Source organism: Acartia tonsa, chromosome 4, assembly GCF_053477335.1.
Source record: "Acartia tonsa isolate MP-2025a chromosome 4, ASM5347733v1, whole genome shotgun sequence".
NCBI lineage: Eukaryota > Metazoa > Arthropoda > Copepoda > Calanoida > Acartiidae > Acartia > Acartia tonsa.
In genome coordinates this window covers 18,671,471-18,699,401 of record NC_137263.1, presented here as the reverse complement: position 1 = coordinate 18,699,401, position 27,931 = coordinate 18,671,471, and the positions used below count along the sequence as shown (strand labels likewise).

At 31.4% G+C, this 27,931-nt stretch overlaps 2 protein-coding genes across 3 annotated transcripts in view; both read right to left on the bottom strand.

The window, feature by feature from the left end:
* LOC145318024 (alanine--glyoxylate aminotransferase 2, mitochondrial) overlaps window positions 1–27,931 on the bottom strand; it is a 125,281-nt gene that overhangs the window by 30,951 nt on the left and 66,399 nt on the right. The gene's annotated exons all lie outside the window — the stretch shown is intronic.
* Window positions 2,977–13,753, bottom strand: LOC145316335 (uncharacterized). 2 transcript variants are annotated; one of them, XM_080156775.1, is made up of 8 exons: window positions 13,566–13,753; window positions 12,508–12,604; window positions 11,911–12,056; window positions 10,325–10,440; window positions 9,456–9,930; window positions 9,212–9,281; window positions 3,675–3,913; window positions 2,977–3,215 (listed from the first exon to the last, which is right to left on the bottom strand). In XM_080156775.1, exons 2-8 carry the CDS (start codon window positions 12,581–12,583, stop codon window positions 3,117–3,119), a joined length of 1,221 nt encoding a protein of 406 aa, XP_080012901.1. In that variant the 5' UTR covers window positions 12,584–12,604; window positions 13,566–13,753; the 3' UTR covers window positions 2,977–3,116. The 2 variants fall into 2 exon arrangements, with proteins under 2 accessions (XP_080012901.1, XP_080012903.1); XM_080156777.1 differs by having other exon boundaries at window positions 12,508–12,606; window positions 13,569–13,683.

Below are 27,931 nucleotides of genomic sequence, written 5' to 3'. Positions count from 1 at the left end.
TATAATAAAGCTAATAGTTTTTTTTTTTATTAAATTGTTAAGTTTTTGTAAATTAATATTGTGAACTGACCACTAGTCAAGTTCAGCTTTCTACTGTTTATATTTTTATGCTTAAATAAACCCATAGATACCATCAATTATTAATTAATTCAGTTTTTAAAGCGAAGCTTTTCTATAATTATGGTCGGTCTGTCTGTTCGTAAAGGTTAGCTTTTTTCGTTAATTTAGACATATTAGAATAGTCCTATCCATTTCAAACTTTGCATGATGATTCATATAACAATAAGGTGCGATTTAGGAAGCGTAGCAACTCTATAATCGTTTTTGTAATAATGAATCCTAGGACAACAAGCAACAATATTATAAGCGAGGCATCTCTATGATCAAATCCTAAAAATGAAAGTATGTTCTTTTACTGTATCCTGTATTTCTGAATTTGCAAAAAATTAGGTACAATTTTGTTTCGACTTCAAATTATTGTTTTATTTATTAAGTTCTGGCACTCTACAAGAGTAATTGCTGGTCTGTCCTTTCTCTGACTATCGAGCTTCGCTTTTACGGATGTTGTTATACTTGTAATTAATCTGTATCGCAAATTAAAGAACTTTTAAAGCACGTAAAATGATTACTTTTTAATCAATGTCAAGATCAGTTGTTTACCAAAAATATCTAGTAGGCCGATATGCGGCGCTAGTTATGGTCTATGTTTTTGTTTGTTATTTCTATTGGGAGGGTGGCAGTACCTTCTTCCAAAATAGCTATAAACCTTCCCAAGACATATGAGAAACTACATTGTAAAGGAATAGCGATATCCTTCGGTACAGACAAACACACACACACACACACACATAGACATACAGATCCTGTTACTTTATTATAAGGATTAAATTTTACTGTAATTTTGTTTAAACATTTTTTTAAAATGTAAAAGTGATTTAAAGATTGATGCCCTCTTATGTTTGTATTATGAATTATGATTATGAAATGTTAATGATCTTTAATTTGCGAATGTAAAATTTTAACCTAACATAAACATGTGCATTTTAGTGTAAATGTAGTTAGGACAAGAATGACAACCTTCATTAAAGCTCAGCTCATAAGCAGACAAATAATAATCAAGAAAAATACTGTGACAATACTAATTGCTTAAAAGTTTGATGCAAAAAATATCATACTTAAGAATGTTTATTACACTAGTCCTTAAAGTATTATGATAACGTTTTCTCACTAGTTGGCTTAAAAACTTTGGGGATATTTACTGAAATTTGATTAGTTGGTTCATTAATTAAAGTGTCCAAGCGTTTCAAAAACTTATTGTAAACTATAGTTGAGGTAATTTTGTCCATCATTATTAAGAATATAATACATCAATTATTGTCTTATCCCTTTTAGATCCCTGGTAAAAATCAAAATCTTGAATATTGAATCATCAAGCAATGTTTGAAATGATATTATAAAATGCCATAATTTACAATCTTTGCTAAACATTACGGACGGTTATGCCCAGAATTTAAGAATGCTTCGCTTAAATACATTTATGTGTGTGAGTGTGTGTGTATCAGTCAGTTTATGGTTGTATATAAATGTGTGTGGATGTATTTAGAAAATCTGGCACATTACCAAATTTTTACAATTACTTTTGGCATGCATGAAGACTAGTCCCCAGCCAAATAGGCCGTACTCCCTGCCTGCCCAGCCATACACACTACCATACAATATTATTACAGGGGTGTCAAACTTTTTTTAAAATCCATACTTTAAACTTTTTTTTAATTCAATAGAATTTAGAAGATATTATCAACCTAAAAAGTATATATTAACATATATCTTAGTGAGCATAGAAATACTGAATAAAACTATCTAATCAAAATTATTATTACTTGGATGTTGCACCAGATTTTTATGTACTCTGACACTCTAATGCTCGTTGCTAGATCCACTCCATTTACCCTTTCTCCTCACCTCCTTCTGGATGAACTAACTGAACAATAAATGATGTGCATGTTGGCCTAAATTTACAACAATTTTCCCTTGTCATAATATCCACGTTTATTCTAAATTCATTCATATAAATAACTTATTCTGCTTGCAATCTAATGCCAAACTTGACACACATTGTCGCTTATTCAGCCGCTGAATCACAAAATAGCAGCTACACTATTGGACACTGATGTCTATATAACGGCTGAATACACAACAGCCGCCTATATATTTTAGTTCAGTCGCAGCATTTCATATTGATTTTTATATTTCAGAAAGCCTTCACCTCATTATTGCCAAGTTCTAAACAATCTTATTTCTAAAAATCATTTTTGATCTATTACAGTTAATAGTCTACAAACAATTCTAAAAAGAACCTATACGTGTTTTTCAGATGTCGTTGGGGGGCAACACATCGTAAAATTGACGACCTCTCCATTTGCCCCCCAAATATTATTTTAGATTTATTTCGCTTGTTGGTTATACCTTATTCATGTGACCAAACTGCGAATACAAGTTATTTTGGTACACCCTTAAAACAAAAATATGAGAGCCTACAAATGGTGTACTAATATAAACAGGCATGTTTAGCTGTTTGGCTACTTGCAGTTTTCATTGTTATTGTTCCTGTTGAAACGTTGGATTCCAGAACCATTTACCATAAATTGTAACAGAACTATGAAACAAATTGATAACCCAGGGTTACAAAATCAAAAATTTCTGAATGGAGAAGTTATATTTTCATTTATTAAGAACATTCAAGATCAATTATTAAAGTTTTATGTTGCAAAATAAATGGTTATGGCTTTACATTTCATCAATTCTATCTGTCTGTAAAGAAGTGTTTCGCTAACCGCTGAACCGGCATGGTTTTAAATAAAAAAATGCATCTTCAAGACTGGGGTTTAAATGGTGTCGGGTGTGGCTTTTTAGAACCAAAAATTTACCACATCTTATTTGTTTTATTTGAAAGAGAGAGATGATTCTGAAACAATCTCAAATACATAAATATATTTATTATCACAAATACACATTGAACATTTATAGATAATACAACAATAATAACATCCATCACCATAATGGCGGTCTACCGCAGCACCATCATGGTGTTTCAGCTGTTTTCAGAACGACGACATTTAACTCTTGGTTGGCGGTCTCATGGGACACACGTGGTTCATCAGCTGTTTATTCTTCATGAAGCTCCGTCCACAGAAATGACAGGTTCCGGTGTTTCTCTGAAAAAAATCAATGATTACTATGCAATGTTAGAGTTAAGCTTGAACTTTATAATTATTTTTTGTTGGTTTGTACGGCGGAGATGGGAAGATAAGTAGTTTCTTTTTGTGATATTGATGAGTTGGCCTATTTAACGTAAAATACCTGTTTAGAACCAAGTCGAAGCTTACTTTCCTGTTTATCAAAGACCTCAAAATCATTTCAGTTTTTATTTGAATTAGTTGTCATGGAAAATTTTACCTTTTTCTGCAAAGATTATGAAAATCAGATGAAAAATTTCTATATACATACATTTAGTTCTGATACTTTATAGAACGACTGAAAGTTATTTTTTTGAATCCAATGAACAATAGCGAAGAAAAGGTAAAAATATGACAGGGACACAAAGATTATGGAAACAACTTATTTTGATGTCCCACTTCCAATAATGCGAATAATGCGCAAACAAATATCTTTACCTGGATACTTGAATTTGACAATGAAAGCATGCTCGAGGTTCCTTTCAACTTCAGTCCTGCCGTTCCAGAGGTTAAGGGGGAATGGATGGTGGAGGGGGTCCTGGCACTCGAGATCTGTGGAGCTTGCAGTGAGGGGTGCAGAGGCGGCGGAGGTAGGGTGGCGGCTGATATGTGGGAGAAGAGTAAGGGGCGGCGAATGAGGCGGACTGGTGAACGAAGTCTGTCTGGTGCCATGTCTTCTAAAATTAAGAAGAGTTTAGTTTATTACATAACAAATTCCGTAAAAAAATTTCTCTATTACAAGAATATAAAATTTGTAAGGAAGGTTTTTTTTATGTGAAGCTAAAAATCTCGGAGATAGCTGGTCCGAATGGACTGTCCTTTCAGAGTTTTATAAATGCGTTGAGTGGTTGTAGGCTTTTTTCTTAACATCTTCCACTATCTAGAGGCTATGGCTTAAAAAGATGTTATTTCTACAACTAATCGAAGCTACCAAATTATTTGTCTTTTAATTATTGTTGTATTGACCTCATAAAATAAAGTTATGTTTATGTTAAACAAAATTTAAAAAAGACTTAATTATGCCACACCATCATTTACAAAAAAAATCTAAGTAACGAAGCTAATCTATAATTTACTTTGTCTAACTGTCCGTCTGATATAGTAAAGGTAAAATGTAATTTACTCCTCTGCTATTAGAGATAATTATTTTAGAAAAGTCCTCTCTCAGAATCAGTATATTACTCACTTTGTTCGTTGGTCTGTCAGGGGGACATTAAAATTAAATCACGTAAATGCATAATGCATTATCAAAAGCCTTACTAAACAAACTTAAGTATAATAGAGTAGGTTCGCTACAATATTTGTTAATGTTTGTTATATATATATTCCCCTGGTTCTCTACATTTTTTTGGCAAACATTTTCATTTTTTTTGCACTGTGTGTCAATCCAAAATGTTAAATTACATTTTATTATTGTGAAGAGTTGAATCTTGACAAGGTCTGGGAATAGACGTTTTGTAGATCAAAATGAATATAAAATTCTAAATAAGGATGACAGCAAAAATATGATGGATTGACAAACAGATAGTGAGTTATAAAGCAGATGTTCATTGATCATGAAAAAGATACGGAGAATTCAGCTATCTATCTTGATTATAAGCAGAGAAATTCAAGTTATCCCGAGTTCCTTCATTAAATAGACAGACGGGCGGAGATTTCTAATTAGCGAGTATCTTCGCTACTAAAAATATAATGTTTACTTATGTACATGTCTTGGCTATATAAGTTTGGGAATAGGCCTAATAACAGAAGTCAATTTTCTATTCTTCTAATTATGTCCTGTGAAAGTTGATGTAGTGTTTAGGGAAGCCTTATGTTGTTCCGTCCACCAAAATCAAATCTTTTTTTCCCCCTTAAGTCATTTGTGAAGTAGCTATACAAGGTGTCCGAAAAAATAAGCCGTGTGACGTCAATAGATCCATCTCTTTTGAAGGGGTTTCCTTTGACACTTCTCCTCTCATCCCTCATATTTATGACGTCACACGACTAATTTTTTTCGGACACTTTGCAGAGCTTCATTTGTGAAGTTAAGGCCTAGCAAATGCTTAATGGGTTCAAAACGTTTTCTTTTATTTTTATACTCTAGTATCCTATCTCTAAAGATCTGATAAAAGTTCTTGTTTTGAAATATATATGATTAGTTGAAATATTTCATGTTTTCAATTGGTATTCTACTTGCCAAGTACTCACAATATTAAGTCAAGTAAGTCTACACTAAAATATTCAAGTTTTGTCATATATAAACATAAAATTTAGCAATTCTTAAAAATTTATCAAATATTTACAGTCATAAGTAGGGTTCATAAAGAAACAGACAATGGATGATAATTTGATATACATTCCCTATGATATTAACAAAATTACTCCTTCTTTAGATTAAAATAGTTGGTTAAAAAGTTTGGACACTCCAAGTTTTGAACCAACCATTGACCAACCAGAATTCAATAAAAGTTTCAAAGTTTTTGAGCCAACGAATAAGGTTATAAAACTTTGGATACCAGTGTATAATATACAGTCAAATGTCTCCTCCCTGCACTGACCAAAAGGAATGTGTCACTGTCAATTAATATTTTGATGTGTTCTTTGAATTTTTATCATATCCTCGAATTATACAAAGAGAACTGTTAATACTGCGCTACTTAGGAACATAATTGTAATATTGTTGAAATTAGACGGTTTATTATAAACAAGAAATAGTCTAAATATTTTAATATACCAATTATCTAGAAAAAGAAAAAAAGAAGGTCAAAAATAAACAAGAAGGTAAAGATTCATAGTGCGGAGAAAATTTATCAGAACAAATATGAAAATTTTAACCATTATTGCTAATAACTTTTAGATACAGTGAAATCAATTAAAAAAATTGGCAAATCATACATTCATACAAAAGAACAATCATCAAATACTGAATTTATAAATCAAAGATAGTAGATTTTTCTGAGTTTTTTTATATTTAAAAAGTTAATTAAAATATTAAATTAAAAAATAATAATATTATACTTTTTATATTTGAATGTATGTGAGTAAGTAAGAAAGAAAGAATCGTGTTTGTTGTGAGTGAGGCTCGGGGTTTGGCAGGGTGGGGGGATGGCTTGGCACCTCACAAGGTGGACTCTATGCCAAGGAATTATACTCTATACTCGTGGCTGCCAACATTATAAGGGTTGCCAACACCAGTCCTAGGCCCTGCCAACACATTCCGAGCTAGAACTCAGGGGGTGTTACAAAATTTACTAATCTTAATTTCACAAAAATATTTTAAAAAAAATATATCAACTTTTTGATAAATGATTTTAATAATTTGTGTCGATAGTCTGTTTGAGCTTTCACAAAATTTCAAAGCTGATTTTCATCGACAATGATTTATAAGAGCTAACAATCTCAAATATATGTCGACATTAGTACTTGGATTTTTGTAAAATAACGCTAATCTAATAATGTAATTATAATTTAAAGTTGTAGTTATAATATGTTCATATCCTAATTTTCAAACTAATAGCTGTTTTATAAAGATTGTAAACTATTATTTTGTAAGACCACAAACTCCAATCCATTATATTATGCCTGATACATCTAAATCTATATGAAACAAAATTTCTCTATTCTTACTCATCAAAAACAATATAATACATAGAAAACGTAGCTTAACTTTTACTCGCATTTGATTTGGTTGGACCCCTCTAACAAAATTTAATTTTATGGTGAAAAATGTTTGGAACTCAGTGCCAAGTGATTCATGAATGATTCATTTTTAATTAAAAATAAATTAATTTTTACTCATCATATGATTTAAATTTTTTAATTTATCAACTTTTAAAAATCATTTTTATTTAAATACTTAAAAAAGAGTGATTACACTAATCTAGAAGATTTTTCATAATTAAGAAAGAAATCTTTCACTATAGAAAAGAAAAATAATGTAAGACATAATTTTGAGATTGTGTAACAAAATATTATACTTTAGGTACTTGAGCTTTTATGGATCTTGTCATCCTTGCATTTTTTTACCACCTGTGTTTTTGTATTTTTGTTCACAAAAAGTGGTGACAGTGCAACAGGAAGAGAAAAATGACGATAAATTAAACTTTTATTTCATCATTTTGTTTCAAATCTGCCTTTAATAGCTTGTACATAATAGAAAAAAATAAGAATTGTGAAATATTAAGCTACAGACAAAAAAATATACTACTTTATATGCTTGTATAACAATATATATTTTTTATTCTTAAAGTTTTTAAACAAATAATATTTGAATTGAAAGAGTGAAAATACCATATAATTTATTTTTCCTTGTGTGTGAGCCAAATTAAAAGAATTAACAAGGTTATACACAAACATGACAGGTTTTTACACTTCAATGTTTATTGTTTATGCTCATGTTAAAGTAGATTTTTATAAATTATTTTTTTTTGAAAATGTTCTTTTTACCTTTACAGGGTGATTGAGAATGAAAACCTTAATTTTTGAAATATATATTTGGCCTGTACAAAGATATTAGTTTGATAAAGTAGCCTTGGGTTGAGATGGATCAAGCTTTTAAAATTAAAACTTTCTTAAACATGTTTTTTTTTAATTTTAAAAATATCTATAAGATTACAATTTTCAAAATAAAATAATAATAATTATAATATATATATTAGTGATTTTGCCATTAGTCTTAATGGCACTCGGGGCCCAGTCAGCCCCCCCCCCTACCCCCTCCCCATATTTATTACTTTCTTAAATAATCAAAAGGACAATCTCTTTAATTGAAAAGCTTTTTTTTGGTTTGGTGGTAAAGATTATCAGTTCCTCAACATAAAACCTTATAATTAGTTATTTATCACGTTGCATTATAAACAGCTCACCGCGGATATAAAAATGAAAAATTCTTAGATTTAAACCAAGGGGCCGTAGGCTCGGGCAAATAAAACTGATATTAATTTTATGATATTTATAATAATATTCGTGGAAAATTGTCTGTAATACGATGCTATCATTGATTTTAAGTACGGCTCAAAGCTGGTTCCAATCTGACAGATATTAATCGTTTTCGAAGCTATACTGGAAAAAGTACAATGTAAGAGTTTTTTTCAGAAAAGTTAATAAATGTTTATTTTGTACATTTGAAAAGTACATTTTTTATCAACTTTTTGGTCTACTAAACATCATTAGCCTGTGGTGGTGTTAAATCATTTGTAGATGCAAAATGCAAAAAGTAGAAAATGGAAAAAACATAATAATATTTCATAATTAATCAACCATTAACCATGTCATAAAGTATTTTTAACGGTTCTGTCAAAATAAGTAATTTTGTAATATTTTCCTAAATGAAGCTATTATAGTTAATAATCATTCGTACTATAGACAGCATTCCTCGGAAATTAAAATGAAAATTTAAACATTAAAACCAGTTTTGTTAGTCCCGAATGGCCAATTGCTCGAGCTAACTAAACTAGTGTTAATTTTAAGATTTTATTTTATTATTCGTGGGAAGTTGTCTACAATATTATACAATACATGATTTTTCAGTATGGCTGAGAATCAGTTTTAATCCAGCGTATATTAATCTGTTTAAAAGCTATAATGGAAAAATATTTTCAATTCGAATATATAGGTGGCTTCGACCTTGCCTAGACTAAATTTTCTTGATAGAGACCACCTTTTAAATGTATATATATTTCATGAAAGAATCAGTAATGTAAATCATAATCGGTTCAGAGTTTATAGAGATCATTAGGACCAGAAAGACGAATAAACAAAAAGACAGACTGACGGGATGGCAGACATACCTCTACTTGGCATTATACATACTACATGGACGTACAAGCTTTTTTTGAAAGGGGTAAAATAAGAGGTTAAAAGGTTTAAGGGGGTAATCTCATGTAATTTAAAAAATATTGTTGAGGTAAAATAGGGTTTTTTAAAAAAGTTTTAGGGGGGATAAACACCATTCCACCCTCTAACTTTTTAATAAAAATTAAAATTTGAATTACCTCTGTTTAATTGTTGAAATCTTTTTGTTGAATTACTCTCATCATCTATCTCTTCTTTTATTTGGATTTTCTAAATAATGGATTTATTATTAGTTGGATCTTACACCAGATAATCATGTGCTCTAATGAGGTGAAACTTGTAGTAATCTAAAATATCGATATCCCCCATCCAAACCCACACATGCATAACTTTTTTTTAACTTAGTTTCTATGAAACTGTAAAAATTTGGTTTAAAAGATGTACCTCTGTAATATCTTGTGAATTTCTGGATGACTCATTGTCCAAACTCTTTAAATTCTCAATATTCTCCTTCATCTTGGGTTTAGAACTTGTCCCTCCACTATGGGTTCTCTTTCTCTGGCGGTCAACATCTGTCTGTACCTTCTGACTTGCACCACCAGCTGACGAATCATCTTCAGCCTGGCCGCCTGTCTTGTCCAGTCTTGGCGCCATTTGCAGACGGTCATCTGGCGAAGAAGAGTGTCGGCGACGGCGTTTTGTTGACAGGTTGAGTGTGTCTGTTTCTGGCTGGATGTGATCATGACTGGAGGCAGGTAGAGGAGGTGGAGAGGTAGGGAGGGAGATGGAGGAGGTGGAGAGGAGGGGAGGAGCAGGTACTGAGGTGACCGGAAGGGGAAGATTAATGGCTGAGGTTGAGGATGTGGGGGGACTTCGAGGCTCTTCTAGATCAGCGAAGGCATTGCCCTCAGCTAAACCTCTAAAACATTAATTATTATTATGAATAGGATTAAAATAGAAATAAAAGTAGACTTAAAACCACTTTATGTGTGCAAATTCTTGCTCAAAGTAAATTTCATTTATAACCTTTTACACCTAGTATGCCTTGTTAAAGTAATAACAACCAACCCTTGACTTAAATACAATTACGTTGTTCCTGTTTAGGGGCCAAAACTGGATATAGCTTACTTGGATATTCTGAGAGATTCTTGCATACCCCGATAATTTCTCAGCTGGCTAATACAACGATACCTCCCCCCCCCCAATTATGACTTTATCCCATCTCCTTTCTTGACAATGAAGTAACATATTGACCAATATCTGAGGACTATGTTGACAACATAAATTGAGAAAGATACATCGCTAATCCTCACCTTATGCCTAATGATTTGGCAGCAGCTATAAGGTTGACCAGCTCAGCTTGTGGCACTGAAACCTCCCCTCTGTACATGTACTGCAGTAGACGCTCAAAATCTCGACTGCTTACATCCTAAAATTGTAAATTATGCTGGTAACAAGATATAAATATTCAAAATAGTAAGAGAAAGAGTTTAACAAATAAAAACTGAATCATTAATTTTTTCTAAAAGCAACAAAGAATGGTTCTCGTGGATTTTTTGAGAAGTTTAAAGAATAATCAAATGAATAATCCAATATTTATCAAGATATTTCAAAGAGATTTTCAGATATATAACTTTTTTTACCCATAAAATGAAACGACAAAAAGTAAAAAATTATAATAAATTAGGTGTGTCTATCTTTTAAGATAAATACATCTATTTGAAGTATTCCATTGCCTACTTATCAACCAGTGTATTAACATTACATGAATAGCATTTTTTTGGTAACAAAACTTAGGATTTGACGGAGTATTAAATTAATGTCTGAGCTTGCACAGCTATTTTTTTGATTTATCAAATCCAAATCTTGCAAAGCTGCAAAAAAATGAGATTTAATCCTTCCAAGTATAATTTAGATTTGGCTTGTCCCAGGCATCAATTATATTCACATTGTTTGCCAGACACTCACTGAATAACCAGGCAGGATGGGGGGGGGGGAGGGGCGGTTGAGGGTTATGGCAGATGTGTGCAGGGAGGAGGGGACATTGGGCTGTTTATCACACCAGTCCCCAGAGTTTTACAATAACGTTTTCTTATTCATTAGATCAACAACTTTGGAGACTTTTTTCGGAACTGAATAGTTGGTTCATTAAGTTAAGTGTCCAAACGTATCAACCACTAATTGTAGTCTACAGAAGGGGTAATTTTGTGTATCATCATTGGGGATGCTCAACAATTTATTGGCCATTGTCTTATCCCTTTAGATTCCTGATATATGTGTGTGTGTGGACAAAATTGAGTAACTTGTTCAATTAAATGTCTTGCTTTGGCACTAATCATTTCAATTCAATAAAGCAGGGCTCGGCACTCGTTTGCATTTGCTAAAACGCACCCGTATCAGCAATTTTTTTGACTGAATTCAGCTTTAGTGAAAACGAAATCTTTTTGTCTGTAGTTACTATTTTGATCCAAACGAAGCTATGCTAAGCTGCTTAACTAAAAAACACTGCTGCTGAGCCTGCAATATAGTCTACAATACACCTGTACAGTTACATAGAGATGTAAGTACTGTTTTATGTAAAACATAAGTAATACATGTTATTTTAGATGTCTAAAAATTATGATACCAAATTTTCGTTCAACGCCCTTTATTTGGATTTAAAAATGCATATAGTTTTCTTTTGTTAATGGGAGGGGGAGGGTGAGTTATTTTTTTTGGTAATATTTGGGAAGGAAATCCTTAAAACAAAATTCATCTAAAGGTTTTCACAAAGAAAATTAACCGTCGTCACCTAACTTTAGGCAAAACTTAAAACAGCTAGATGAAATTTGAACTATGAGTTTATTTCTAAAATACACAAAAAGAGAAATAAAGGGGGGGGGGTATAAGTGATTTTTACCTTGAGGAATATGACAGGATGCTTGCCCTCTCCAGAGACTCCAGTGACCACCAGCCTGAAGTAGTGTGATGAGAGTGCCAGGACCAGCCTGTGGGCAGAGTACATGGTCTCTCCAGCCCACACAGATACATCTGTCAGAATGTCACCTGAAGTTTCATGTTATTTTGTTTTTAAAATTTATTTCAAACAAGTATTTAGGGTTTAAATGAACATAAGGATAGAAATCAGCTATTTTTAGTATTTTTTGCAAGATACGATAGCATAAATTATGGAAAGAAAATATCCCATAACTATGACCCCTTACTGATTTTTCGATTTATTTTGCTTGTTTGTTATAAATGGTCCCTGTGATTGGTTACAATCTACTTCTAGTTCAAAAGATTCCAAAAAGTTACTCGAAAAGTAAAAACAATGAAAATTTACATGAGTTAATAAGGGCATTTGTGAACAAAAGTAGCACAACAATTTTATCCTAATATTTTTTGAAAATTGTGTGTAATTCGATGCTATACATGATTTATCAATACGGCTGTGAACCAGTTTTAATCCACAGGATATTAATCGGTTTCGAAGCAATTCTGTAAAAAAAAAACTAACCTGAAGCTAGCTCTGACATAGAAGATATGATACTAGAATGATGATCATTCCAGGCCAGCAAATATTCTTGATCCATTCTTCTATGCTAACCAATATTCTAAACATAATTAAAATTTTAAACTTTTAGAAAAAACAACACGGTTACTTGGCTCGGTTAGGTTAGATGCTTTGAAATGGAACGAGAGGGGTAGGAAATATAAAATGTCCTTTACTGACCAATATTTAAAGCATAAAAAAACCATCATTTGAAAGAGTTTCAATAATATAAAAACAAACTAAAAAATATAGGGGAGGTTTTTGAATTTTTTTTTACTTTAAATCAGGTTTGGTTAGGTTATATTTGGTACTGGGTAGCCACGCAGAGCCGCATTATAATATTTATTATTTACATTACATTCTCTTTTATATTATCTTATGCATATTAACTATTTCTTTATGGAAAGTTCAAACTTCATTCAAAATCTTATTAAGCTCTCAGTAACGGTGCTAATCTATAAATTAGTTTGACTGTCCGTTTGTCTGTCGATCTTTTACATTATAAGGAAATGGTAAATTGAATAATTACTTAGGTGTTATTAAAGATGTTAAATAATCTTCTACCATGTAGAACTCATTATGTCCGTCCATCTGTTTGGCTGTTCTTAATATTTTATTAACATTTGATTAAATTTAATGGCCCGGTTGGTTTAAAGTTACCATCCTTGTTATTTTAAGTTAATTTCATATACCGAATTTAACCGTCCTTTATGATTTAACATTTCCTATATTCTTTCTGTTCAAAATGGTATTGTTTACTTATCAATGGTACGCTGATAATAGGCATAATTGTCCTTGTTTTCAATTGAGTTCGCGTCACTTATTTGTTGATTTAACTTAACTTTTTAGATCAACCAGTCACAGATGCAATTAAAATAAAAAAAAAACATTAAACACTAATGTGACATAATTAATCTTCTTTATATTATTATCTAAGTATGATTAATAACATAACATAAAAGTCGATGAAAAATATTATTTACATATAATTAAAAATCATAAAGCATTTTAAAAACAATTACCTTTTCAAAAATGAATAAAAACACCTTGTAACACAACCATATATTTGATTTCTTTAAATTTATTTTTATAAATCACCGCTATGTAGAGATCCTTACAGGCGGACGTTTAAGCTCCGAATGTTGTATAGAACTTGGATAGCTACGTAAACTTTTGGCAACTTACCAACGCCCCACCTGCACACACACACACACACTAACACACACAAACACACACCTTAATAATGGATTTATTTTTTCTTGGATGTTACACCAGATTTTCGTGTTCTATAATAAAGTGAAACTCGGAGCGGGATAAAATAACGATACTTCCCATCCACTAAATTTTCCTCATTCCCTCCCTTCCTACAGGATGAACGAACTATCCAATAAATGACATTCACGACAATGTTTCCCCTTGTCATAATATCCACACATTTTCTATATCCATTACTTTAATATAAGAAAGAAAAGGGAAGAGGTGAAGAAAAAAAGAAAAGAGGTGAATAATATCTAAAGGACTAATTTAGTGCAGCGGGGAGAAGGCTAATATCCCCCCCCCCCATCTCTGAAAATATTGTTCCCCGCCTTTACATTTGGATGTGCCAAATCAATATGTATGTGTATAAACCTCTGCCAACTTTATTCTAGCATTAAAGGGATTTTAAATTTCATATTTTTTGTCCAAACATATAATTTTATACTGAAAAAATACGACTTTGACCTACGTTTCAATTAGCATTTAGAACATTTTTGTTTACATCCTTCCCCTTTACCCTATCCTTTCCCCTCCTACTGGATAAACGAACTGACCAATAAAGGAGGTCCATATTAGCACCCAAATTTTTCCCATGTTAATATATCTACGTATACTATATCCATTTTTTATATACATTAGACTGTTGTTTGAGAATTTTCTTATGAATGATATCTTAATTCCTGGTTTTACTATAGTGGCGTATACAGTGTTTTTATTATTTAAGGTTTTAACAAAATTTTGCAAATATAGAAGGAATAAATGTTTTTCCATTATGACTTTGAAACCGATTAATTTCCGCTGCATGATTTAGAATATGTTCTCATCCATAATGAAATATTATTTATGTATATCATCGTAAAACAGACAATTTACCCCGCATATTAAAATCATAACATTGATACCAGTTTTGTTAGTTCGTGCCTTCGGCCCCTTGGGGCTAGAAAAACTGGATTTATCAATTAATTTTTCATTTTATTATCCGCGGAAATCTGTCTATTATACGATGCGATAACTAATATAGATGCTTGAAAAATTCTATTTATAACATCAAATTATGGAAACCATAAATCTAAAGAATATTTCTCAAAAATAATTAAGAATAGACAATGAAGTCATTTTGTAACGCAATAATAACAATCTAATTTTTATGGAAAAAAGATTAGTATTATGAAGTAAAGAAAAAAAAACATTATACAAAAGTAAAAGGACATTTAAATAAATAACTGTGGAAATTGTTAAATAGTTTAATTCAATAACTTATTTACATCTTCAAATTAAAAAAAAATCCATCAAAAGCAAACAAGGCCTTTTTCCTTTTTATCATTTTAGGTTACATTTCTTCATCAACGGTCGTATGAACATGCCCAATACCCCAATTGTAAGTTGTAGAGCAGCTGCGCTACTATTATCATTATTTTCAACGAAAGAAAATCAATATAAAGGTTTATCTTATTTTCAAATTTTCGCGCATTAACTTTTTTTATTTTTAAAATTTCCCCCCCTTTTGTGCAGCAAAGTTGCTTCGAAAACATTTAAAACATACGGGTTTCAACACTTTTTTTTGTATGATATTATCTTATTTCTCGGAATTTTGGAATAATGATTCTTAGGACAATAAGTCACAATATTTAGTGCTAAGTATCTCTATAATCGAGTCCTAGAAATTTAAGTTTATCCTTAAACCGAATTATGTTTTTAAGTAATTTTGTAAGAAGTTTATATATATTTTGTTTATACCTTCAATTGAAATATGACAATTACATGTTCGTTTGTTCTACCGTCTGATTCCAGAGCTTCACTTTTGTGGATGTTGTCATCCTTGTTTTAGTAATATTTTGCGTCCTTATTTTGACGCATACTTTTCTTACATGCATATTTCAATCATGTTTTTTATTGTCTTGTGTTTTATTAGTAAAGCTTGCTTCATGAAACGATACATTAGTGCCAAATTTTTGGTTTTATACATGTGGCTTTGACTTAAGCTTCTAGGGGATTCCTCAATAGTGGATGATTTTGGAAAATTTGTAAAGATATCAAGTTTTTTTTGGTAGAGAAAAATTCTGATTAGTTTAGTAGTTTTAGTATTAATTTCTATGGATCTAAGGGGATAAGACAATGGCCGATAAATTGATGTACATTGGCAATGATAATACACAAAATTACCCCTTTTGTATATTACAATAAGGGGTTCAAACATTTGGATATTTAACTTTTTGAAACTACCAATCAAAATTCAATAAGAGTTCCCAAAGTCGTTGAGCCAACGAATAAGAAAACGTTATTTTAAAACATTGGGGACTAGTGTAATAAACAGCCCAATATCCCCTCTCTTTCTGATCAACTGTAGTGGTCAGTCTGTCGGTCGGGTTTGATAAGTTGGTAAAAGATTGATAGATATTTTATAAAAAAGCTCACAATATATTCAAGGATTTCGAAAAGAGTTTTGAAAATCGCACTAACAAGGACAATATCCTCAAAATTCATGATGGAGGTTTTGGACTTTTTTTTACTTTTAGGCTATACCAATTTGTTTCTGGAATCCTGAACTTAGTTTAATATCGACAAATTGACTCTACCAAGCATAGATTACCTAATAAGTTATCCGGTGTGGACAGACGTACAGACGACTTAACCCTAAATGTAGAAAGGCTTCGCTGTTCAAGATAGTCTTTGTTTATCTTCTGTACGATACACGACGTAACTTTTGATCCTATATTGTTTCTAGAAATAATGGATATAGAATATACATGGATATTATGACAGGGGAATTTAGGTTGCTAACATGGACATCATTTATTGGCCACTTCGTTCACCCAGTAGGAGGATGGGAGATGGGGAAAGAAGGAGGATTTTTTATTTTAGCCAGCTAAAAGTTTCATCTTATGAGAGTACATGATAATCTGGTGTAAGATCCAAGTAATGATATATCCATTGTATAAATATATTCCTGCGAGTATATAGTATAGTTGGGAAGTTAGCCAATTGGACCAGAGCCAATAATATTCCCTGTAAGTTGGAACCCGCCAAATTAGTCAAATTTTTAGAAATAACAAAAAATATAATAATTAGATAAATTATCTTATAACATTTGGAGATTCCTTTTACGATTAGGCATTTTGTTGGAATTAAAGCAATATATGTAATTTTACGACAGATTTGCATTAAATATTGTACAGATTTCTAAATCTTGTAGTATTTTTTACTTTAAAAAAGATCTTTTAATCTAGCTTTGTTAATATTCGTCTGTCCGTCTGTTACTAGGAGAGGAGGGACACAGAAACATTACAGCTGTGTTAAAAGCGAACCTTCAAATCATATAAAAACTTAATCACAAATATTTTTTTAAAGGGAAAGGTTTCGTGTTTTTTTTTATAAATAAAACTATAATGGTATATGTAAAATACGACATTGATGTTTGATTTCTATTAATTATAAAATTAGAACTTACTTCTGGGAGGGATAACTCACCTTCCTTCTATGATTTTAAAGGGGTGCTCTAACCCCATGGGAATCTCTTTCTTGTTCCTCATGCATTTTAGGGAAATCGTCGACAATTGCAATTTTACATGTATCTTGGCTTCGTCAGGGAAACGTCACATTTCATGAATTATATTACTTGGATGCTGCAATTGAATTTTATGAATTCTGATTAAATCATGCTCGCGCAACTATCTAAAAGAATGATATTAATACATACCGTTTACCCCATCCTTTTCCCTCACCTCCTACTGGATGTACGAACTGATCAATAAATGAGGTATACATGAGTAAGTCAAATTGACAACATTTTTCCCCTGTCAATATATTCACGTATATCCTATATCAATTCATGAATTAAGCATATTTTAATAAAGAGCTATACTTCTGTCTGTGAAAATTTGTTCTTGGTAGAAACATATTTTTCAGGACGTCACCGAAACTGTCCCAATTTTGTATAACTTTTGCGGAACAAGTTCCAATTACGTCATATTTTTCTTTCCCGAAAAAGGGAGGGGGGGGGAAGAAAATCTCTTCAAAAGAGATGGGGAAAACCCCCTTTTCTCCCATCTCTTTTTTCTTCCCCCCTTCCCTTTTTTTCTTTCCCCCTTCTCTTTTTCGGGAAAGAAAAATATGACGTAATTGGAACTTGTTCCGCAAAAGTTATACAAAATTGGGACAGTTTCGGTGACGTCATTTTTCAGTATTACATTAATTCTTTCTATTAAAATAAATTTAGTACAATGATCTCATAAATTAGTAAAATTACAAGATAATCTTTAAGGCAAGTCCGATAAATTGTTGTACATCCCAAATTAGTGGTTAAACGTATTGGCACTTAACTTAATGAACCATTAATTAGAAATTCAATACGGTCCCAAAAATTTTTAAGTCAACGAATAAGAAAACATTATTTTAAAAAATCTGGGGACAAGTGCAATAAACTGCTTAAAGTCCCCTCACTCTCTGTCTAGGGTAGAAGGGTAAATTGGGCAATCAACCTCCCTTCGTAATAAAAAAATATTCCTAGGATTGAATTACATTGTAATTATAAAAAAAACTACCAAAAACAAAAAAAACAAGGAAGGAAGGGTGTTTTGCACAAATCCATTGGAGAATCCCCCCCCCCCCCCTCCGTCAAAACTAAAATAACGTATTTAGATAACATTCAAAAAAGTAAAAAAAGAAAAAATTTTGGATCTAAAATTCGTTTGTTGTTCTGAACAGGAAAAGGGAAGGGTATTCGGCGATTAAAATTGATTTTCAAATATTAACAATGTGTGCATTTCCAATTTGTTCGAATTTTGATAGATTTTCATTTTTGTCCCATTCTTACTTTACTCGAATTTTAACCACAATAGAATATACGTGGATATTATGAAAGACCAAAAGTTGTTGTCAGATTAGGTAGCTAACAAGGACAGCATTTATTGGTGATTGGGGTCGATGGAAAGTACCGTTATTTTAGTCAGCTACAAGTTTCACTTTATTAATGTACAAGATAATCTGGTGTAAGATCTAAGTAATGATAAATTCATTTTAACCACATTTTAAAATCTCACCCTGCATCTGGTGGCTATGCAATCAGAGACAACCTGAAGACCGAAAAAGTGCGCAAGTTTAAATAGTAAAAAGGATAAATAACAACTAAAAGTTTAATTAATATTCATTTTTTGTTCCTTTTAGTAAATTAACTTTGAATACCAATATTTATAGATCTCGAAAAAATACAAAATAGGTAATGTAAAAAATCGGACACTGAATAGATATCATATCCAACAATAAACAGAGGCTTACAAACATTTTTAAAAAGGTTAGGTTGAGTTTTTTTAAAGCTTTATCACAGTTAGGTCAATTTAGCCCTACTGAACAGGTAGGGTTCTAAATAAGTTAGTACTTAGTACTGGGCTATGATACAGTTTACTGTGGGTGGAATAACAATGGTATCATATAATACAGCTTAATTACACAAAACGTTTACGATTCAAATAAATCAAAATTTCTGATTACCTATACCCATCACTGGTAGAAAAGATGAAAGAGCATGAATTTAATCTTCTCCCTCATGACTTCGCCCCACCCCCCTTCCTCACATTCTTCACAGAAAATTTAGGCAAAGAAGGAAAATAAAGGTTGATGGAGGAACCAGGATTATCCCCCTCCTGGCATGCCTGCTACCAGCTCCAGGTATTAATTTACAAATTGCCAGAGATGCCTGCAAAACTTACATACACACACACACACACACACACACACACACATACTCATATTCATCCACACACATACATACAGAAAATGTGTGTACACACACACACACAGGCACAGGACTGTGTCAAGACCTGGCAAAAATGCTTGGGTTGTGTATCGGAGAGATGTGAACATGGTCCATGCGAGTGAAAGAGCTCAACATCAAATACCAGAGAAGGACGACACAGTGAAATATTGTAGGACATTTACTGATTTTTTTGAGAAATCAAACATTAAAATAATAAATTAAGTTTGAATGTTATCTGCTGCCCGAAATGACAATTGAAGGAATCATAAAAGTTACTATGATAAGTTAGCCTAAGATTTAGATGAGCTAGATAATTATAAAATATGTCCATACTAAGACAAATACTAAGATACCCTAAAAATTTTAGATACCCTAAAAATTTAGACAAATTGGTCTGTTGGTTCCCAAAATTTGACTATTACATCCATCTACTTCTTACGAAAGATTTTTCTGGAAACATCGCTGAATAATTATTATTTATCGCATCGTATTATAAACAACGTTTGGGAATAGTCCCTTTCGTAACATCGCCTCATAAGTTGCGATTCGTCGAATTTTAAAGTGGCTTTTTAAAGGTTAGGTTAGGTTATATTGGGTTAGGTGATTGCCCCACAGGGTTAGGTAATTGGCCCCGCAGGGGCTAGAAATATGAGAAAAGCTACTGTGAAAAACACGAAGAATCGGCCCATAAGGTGCGATGTTACGAAAGGGACTATACCCAAAAGTTTTAGAATGAAATAATATAAGATTAAAGAATTAGATCACCTTTGTCTGTAATACGATTCTATACATGATTTTTAGATATGGCTGATAACCGGTTCTAATTCAGCGGATATTACTCGGATTCGAAGCTATACTGGAAAATATTTTTCTTTTTAGCTTCCAAAATTTTCCTTATGGTTATAATATTAGAGGGATTATTTTCTAATATGAAACAGTATGGGGAGAAAAGTTAGAAGTAAGAGGAAAATAGATGGTTGTAGATAAAGTATATCTGACATGAAAAATATATCTTCTAACCGGTTTATGATAATAACAATAATAAAAGGAAAATCTCATTATTCGCTCTTTTTTTAAGTGCAACTACAAATCCTAGCGATTTTAAAAGACTAAAAATGATAAAAAGATTTTAGAATAAAATAAGCATAATATTTGAATTGTAAACCTATATATTTAATTACATCCAAGAAAAGCCACAAGGCAAATAAATTAAAGAGTAACTGCACTGTTGATCAACAATTTTTTGGCTGGAAATCCATAGTTTGAAAATTATAGGACAATTCTAACATGCTTAAATTAATCAATTTATCGCATCATATTATAGACAGCTTTCCACGGTTATATAGAATGAAAACATATACAAATAAAACCAGTTTTGTGGGCCCTGAGGTGCCTAAGGCCCATGGTAAAAAAATTAGCATTAATTTTATGATTCTTATTTTAATAATTGTGGAAATCTGATTGTTATACCAAGCTAAACATTATTTTTCAGTTTTGCATAGAGCCGGTTCTAATCCAGCGGATATAAATCGGTTTGGAAGCCATACTGGAATAGGTATTTATCGCATTGTATTATAGACAGCTTTCCGCGGTAATTTAGAATGAAAAAATATACAAATAAAACCAGTTTTGTGGGCCCTGAGGTGCCTAAGGCCCATGCTAAAAAATTTAACATTAATTTTATGATTTTTATTTTAATAATTGTGGAAATTTTCTGTAATACCAAGCTAAACATGATTTTTCAGTATTGCATAGAGCCGGTTCTAATCCAGCGGATATAAATCGATTTGGAAGCCATACTGGAATAGGTATTCATAGGTATTATAGACAGCTTTCCGCAGTTATTTAGAATGAAAAAATATACAAATAAAACCATTTTTGTTTGCCCTGATGTGCCTAAGACCCATGCTAAAAAATTAAACATTATTTTATGATTTCTATTTTAAAAATTGTAAATTTGACTGTAAAACGAAGCTAAACATGATTTTTCAGTATTGCTTAGAGCCAGTTCTAATCCATCTGATATAAATCGGTTTGAAGCTATACTGGAATATATATTTATCGTATTGTATTATAGACAGCTTTCCACAGTTATTTATAATGAAAAAATATACAAATAAAACCAGTTTTGTAGGCCTTGATGTGCCTAAGGCCCGTGGTAAAAAAATTAACATTAATTTTATGATTTTTATTTTAATAATCGTGGAAATTTGACTGTAATACGAAGCTAAACATGATTTTTCAGTATTGCTTAGAGCCAATTCTAATCCATCGGATATAAATCAGTTTGAAGCCATACTGGAATAGTTATTTATTGCATTGTATTATAGACAGCTGTCTGCGGATATTAAAATGGAAAATTATAAGATTAAAACCAGTTTTGTAATAAAGGCCTGTGATAAAAAAACTGACATTATTATTTATGATTTTTATTTTAGTAATCGTGGGAAAATGTGGAAATTTGACTTTAATATGAAGCTAAACATGATTTTTCAGTATGGCTTAGAACCGGTTCTTATCCAGCGGAAATAAATTGGTTTGGAAGTCATACTGGAATAGTTATTTATTGCATTGTATTATAGACAGCTGTCCACGGATAGTAAAATGGAAAATTATACAATTAAAACCAGTTTTGTGGGCTCCAAATGGCCGAAGGCCTGTGCTAAAAAAACTGACATTATTCTTTAGGATTTTTATTTTAGTAATTGTGGGAAAATGTCTGTAATACAATGCTATACATGACTTTTTCAATATGGCTTAGAACAGTTTCTTATCCAGCGGATATAAATCGGTTTGGAAGCCTTACTGGAATAGTTATTTATCACATCGAATTATAGACAGCTGTCCGCAGATATTAAAATAGAAATACAAGAGTTAAAAACTTAAAAACGAAGTGAAAAATGTTATTCTATAGCCATTAAATTACTACCAATATTTGTTAAAAAGTATTGTTAAATTGGATGGTTTGTAACGTAAAAACAACGTAAAAAATTGATTAAAATAACGGTTATTCTATAGCCATTATATTGCTAACAATATTTGTTAAAAAGTATTGTTAAATTGGACGGTTTTAACGTAAACATGATGTAAAAAACTATTTAAAAAAAACGTTATACTATATTATACTAAAGTAACAGGATGTTTGTGTATCTGTGTGTTTTTTGTACCGAAGGATCTCGCTAACCGCTGAATCGATCGGGTTCTCCTTAACAGGGTAGCTTCTCATAGATCCCGGGAAGGTTTATAACTATTTTTTTTGAATCCCCCCTCCGCAGGTGCCCCTAGAGGCCTCTAGGGGCGTAGCCGCTAGTAGTTATTAAATTACTAAAAATATTTTTATAAAAAGTATCGTTAAATTGGATGGTTTTAACGTAAAGACCATGTAAAAAAGGATTAAAAGACGTTATTCTATAGCCATTAAATTACTAATAATATTTGTTGAAAAGTATTGTTAAATTGGACGATTTTTAACATAAAAACAACGTGAAAACGATTCTAAAGCCATTAAATTACTTACAATATTTGTGCCAAATTGTCTGTAATATGATGCATTTCAGTATGGCAGAGAACCAATTATAATCTAGCGGATATAGCCATATAGGTTTATAAAACTTTGGGTACCAAATGTAATTTACAGTCCAATGTTTACTAAAGGTTATGAAACTTTGGGTACCGAGTGTAATTTACAGTCCAATGTTTACAAATGGTTATAAAACTTTGGGTACCAAATGTAATTTACAAACCAATTTTTACTAATGGTTATAAAAGTTTGGGTACCAATTAGAACATGTTGTATAGTTAGGTTGCTAATATGGACCTCATTTATTGGTAAGGGGTTGGGGGCAGACCCACATGGCAGGATTTATGCTAGCTTTCATTTACTAGGTTTAAATTTCGGATCAATTACTTTTTTCCTGTAACAAAATTTACATTAACTTTTTGTCTTTGAGTGTCGTTAACTCGTTGGCCTTTCAATGTAGATCGATGAAATTTTAAACATAGCTAGTTAAAGTAGTTGGTAGTCTCTGTATGAAATTTCATTAATATCACATGAATACAAAAAAACTTATTACAATCGTAAAAAACGACACTAAAAACCATAAACCCCAAATGAAAATAAAAAAAACATTTTTAAAATAAATTATTTCAGACTGTTCACGTTATCGTCAGCTAAGGGGTTAATACGAGCCCACTTATTGAAACCATTTTTAAGATTTTTCATGAAAGTGAAAGTGTTCCCCATTTTCAGGCCATAAAGGGGGAGAGGGAAATGGCCACAAACCGGTTTCAACATATCCAACACAATACAGAATTAATCTATACTCAATCAAATAGATAAAATAGAAATTGAGAGGGAGGGGGGGGGGGGAGATAAAAGAACTGGACGTTGATGTTAAGAGAATTATAAAGGTGGGGAGGGTGGACGTATGGGGGGGGGTTGAATATATGGTCCAAGAGAATATTGTATTCCCCCCAGAGAGAGGCACGGTAACAGAATATTTAAGTATCTTTGCTCACAACAGTTTCGGCTGATAGTTCCAATATATTCTATCTACTACATCCTACATACCCTTCGCATAATTGAAAAAGCCAAATTTGCTTAGTAATCAAAGCATTCTATTTGATAAATATTTCAAAAATTTACCTTGTGATAAAAGAAGTATATTAAAAAAAAGAGATGAATTTTTTGGGTTGTCATATATAAAGTAACCTTTTAAAAATGGTATTGCATATTATTTATGCAAATATGACATATTAACATTTACATCATGTATGACATTTACTTTTCCTGTTAAACTTCTGAGGTAGTATTTTGCCAACATATTAATTTTCTGGTTTTAACAAATGTTATTGTAATGGATTTATTATTAATTGGATCTTACACCAGATTGGCATGTCATGTTTTCTAATAAAGTGAAACTTGTAACTGTCTTTAACCCATCCCCTCCTCTCCTACTGGCTGCGACAAAATGACCAATAAATGACAAGGGAAATAGCAACCTAAATTGACGACAATTTCCCCCCATGTCATAATATCCACATATATTCTAACCATTGTTATTATGTTAGATTAACATTTCAGTCATAACCACCTTTTTAAATAAAAAAGTCTACACAATACATTAAAATTATAAGGCAATACAATTCTTCCTGGTTTAACACGGAATTATTAATGTTGACAACTAGTTTAATATTTAAAACCAAAAAATCTTCGATTCTACTGAAGACGATTAAAGAATTTTTGTTGAATCAGCAAAAATTTAGGCTTGAACAAAAGTTTCATTTTTAACTGGAAGAAAAATGGCAGCCAACCATTTAAAATTTTAATAGTTACAAAAATAAAATTTTGTACTATATTTAACCAAAATATGTTCTGTTATTTGGTAATTAATTTAATATTTTTGTAAATCAAATTAACTTTTTTTTGTCGATATTTTTTACAACATCAGCATTATAGCATTTAGTGTAAAAAAGAAAAGAAAAGAATAATACTTTTCTATTCACGTTTTTTTTTGTGAATTTAATTGAATTTATTTTAATTAAATGAAATCATTTACTTCAGTAAGAATAGATCCTCAAAAAAAACGGAATTTTTTGCGTAACTCCATAATACTATTAACTACACACTAGTCCCCAAAGTTTTATATAAAAAAAAAGTTTTCTTAATTGTAGGCTTAAAAACTTTGGGGACTTTTATTGCATTTTGATTAAATGGTTCATTTAGTTGAGTGACCAAACGTTTTGAATAATATCATTGGGGAAGTGATCAATTTATCGGTCATTTCTTTATCCAAAACATATTTTAAAAAATCTAATGAGATCTAACTAATAAGATCTTGGCTTTCTCTCAAACAATTGGGCTCTAATTTTATATAAAGAATCCACTTACTGGCCATGTTATGGTTTAAAGCTATTTTCCTAGGTGGGTGCGAAGCCACTAGGACTTATGTATATATCCATACATAGCATATGGGCATAGGTATGAAATGTTCTTTCAAAAAGAATTTTGATTTGATATTATTCTAAATCGCAGAGCGTTTAAGACATATTTTAGCTAGGTTTCATACAGTTGGGGAAGGAGTATTATCCCCGCACTCCTAAAATTTTTGGTAAATTAAAATCTTAATAATGTACTATACATTTTTACTAAATTTGGAGTTATTTTATCTACAGCTTCAAATGACAGTATAACATTATTCTATGCAAATTGTTAAAATTGGCCAACAGATAAAGAAAAGACACACACAATTTGATAATGTGATTTGATAAACCCAGGTACAGAGAAGCTGCACAAATAACAAATGTCTAAAACTTTAATAATAAAGAAATCTGATATTAAACTTTGTTTCTGTTTATTACAGGAATACGAGGATAGCAACAATGTAGATAAATTATCATTCCCATTGGCTAGTTCATATAATACTAATAAATATATAATCGGGGTAACAAACCTGCTATTATTAATATTAATTATAATATTCGTAAAATTGTCTGTAATACGATGCTTTACAATATACATGATATTTCAGTATGGCTGAGAACTGATTCTAATCTAGAGAATAAAAAACAATTTCAAAGCTGTACTGGAAAGCTTTTTATTTTATTTTTCATTAAACTATCACCGTATCCATGATTTGTTGTCCATGTATATTAAAGTACCCATGGATTTCACCGTGTTAAAGCACTGAAACCAGGCCACATATTATGAATGAAGGATACTTACACAGCAGAGCCTTAATTTATATAGTTCTAGAAAGTTTTTTTTCTACTATGGTTTCGAAACCGACTAATATCCGCTTAATTAAAACAAGTTCTTGTAGAGAGTTGTATTATAGACATTTTCCCACGAATATTAAATTAAAAATCATAAAATTAATCCCACATTGGTTAATCCAGGCCTTTGTTCCCTCGGGGCTAACAAAACTGGTTTTAATCTAAATTTTTCATTATAATATCTGAAAAAAGCTGTCTATATTGTTAAAATAAAGACTTTACATTTAGAATAAGCCTCTAAAGCCATTTAAATATAATTTCTGTACTGTTAGATGGTAAATTTTGTGGGTCCTTTGACGTATATGTACATTTGTTCAGGGATTTAAAGGGAAAAGACAATGGCCGATAAGTTAATGCACAATTCCAATGATGACACACAAAGTTAACCCTTCTGTAGATTACAATTAGTGGTTGAAACGTTTGGACATTCAACATGAACCAAAGTATCAAAATTTCAATAAAGTACCCAAAGTTTTTAGGCCAAGCAATTAGAAGACGTAATTGAAAAACTTTGGGGACTAGTGTAATTAACAGCCCAATGTCCCCATCCCTCCCTGATATTTATTTGTTGCACCAACAGAACCTATCAAAACTTTATTATCTTTCTGTTTTGTTTATTTAGGTGAATATTTAATGGACTTGGAGCTTGCATTTATTTATTTATTCATTCAGTAATTATTTAGTATACCACAACAGACCTCCTTTATATATGTATATTAATATTCAGTGAAATCACATACATAAATAAGTTATCTATACCTGTCATACTTTGTGCTGAAATTATATTAACATAACACTTTATTTTTAATGTCAATTTAATTAATGTTTTAATAATGGATTTAGAATATATGTGGATAATATGACAAGTGAAAAATTTTGGCAATTTAGGTCTATAACATGGAACTTGTTTATTGGTAAGTTCGTTCATCCAGCAGATGGAGTAATGGGAATGGAAGGGGGTAATCGTTATTTTAGCCCGCTGCAATTTTCACTTTATTTGTGAACATGAAAATCTGGTGTAAAATCCAAGTAATGATAAATCCATCATTATACAGCCAATCACAGCGCGGCTTTTCATAAAATGCTGTGCTCTCATTGGTGGAAAGTTGGCTCACCCCGATCTGGCTCACCACTAAAATGATTTAAAGATTCAGCTCTGTTGACATTATATGGATATACATATTACGTATATTTTCAATAGACTATGTCAACTATATAGCTGAATAAAAAGTTGTCATGGCTTACATAATAGTGAACTGTCTCATGTTGACATAACTACGACACATTTTTTTACAGTGATAAAGCTCTCATTATTGTCTTTATCTTTTTTTTTCAGAATGATTTTCAACTGGTTCTAATTTAGCGGATATTTATTAGTTAAGAAGCCATACTTGAGAGTTAATTTATATTCATTAATGGTGTAATGTACATTTTGTACAATGTTGTATAATTCTTTACAATCTAAAACACGAAAAATTAGTTTGATAAAACCTCTTGGGGCAAAGCCCCTATAGGCTAGGGGCGAAGCCGCTAGTGTTGTATATAATGCAATATATTTATGTGCAAATATTGCACGTACACACACACACATACACACCCTTAAAC

Coding starts and splice junctions, on each gene's coding strand:
- LOC145316335 (XM_080156775.1), bottom strand. CDS start 12,583: ATGGATCAAGAATATTTGCTGGCCTGGAATGATCATCATTCTAGTATC. Junction 10,441..11,910: donor ATCCTGTCATATTCCTCAAG/GTAAAAATCACT, acceptor TTACAATTTTAG/GATGTAAGCAGTCGAGATTT. Junction 3,216..3,674: donor TGTCAAATTCAAGTATCCAG/GTAAAGATATTT, acceptor GATTTTTTTCAG/AGAAACACCGGAACCTGTCA.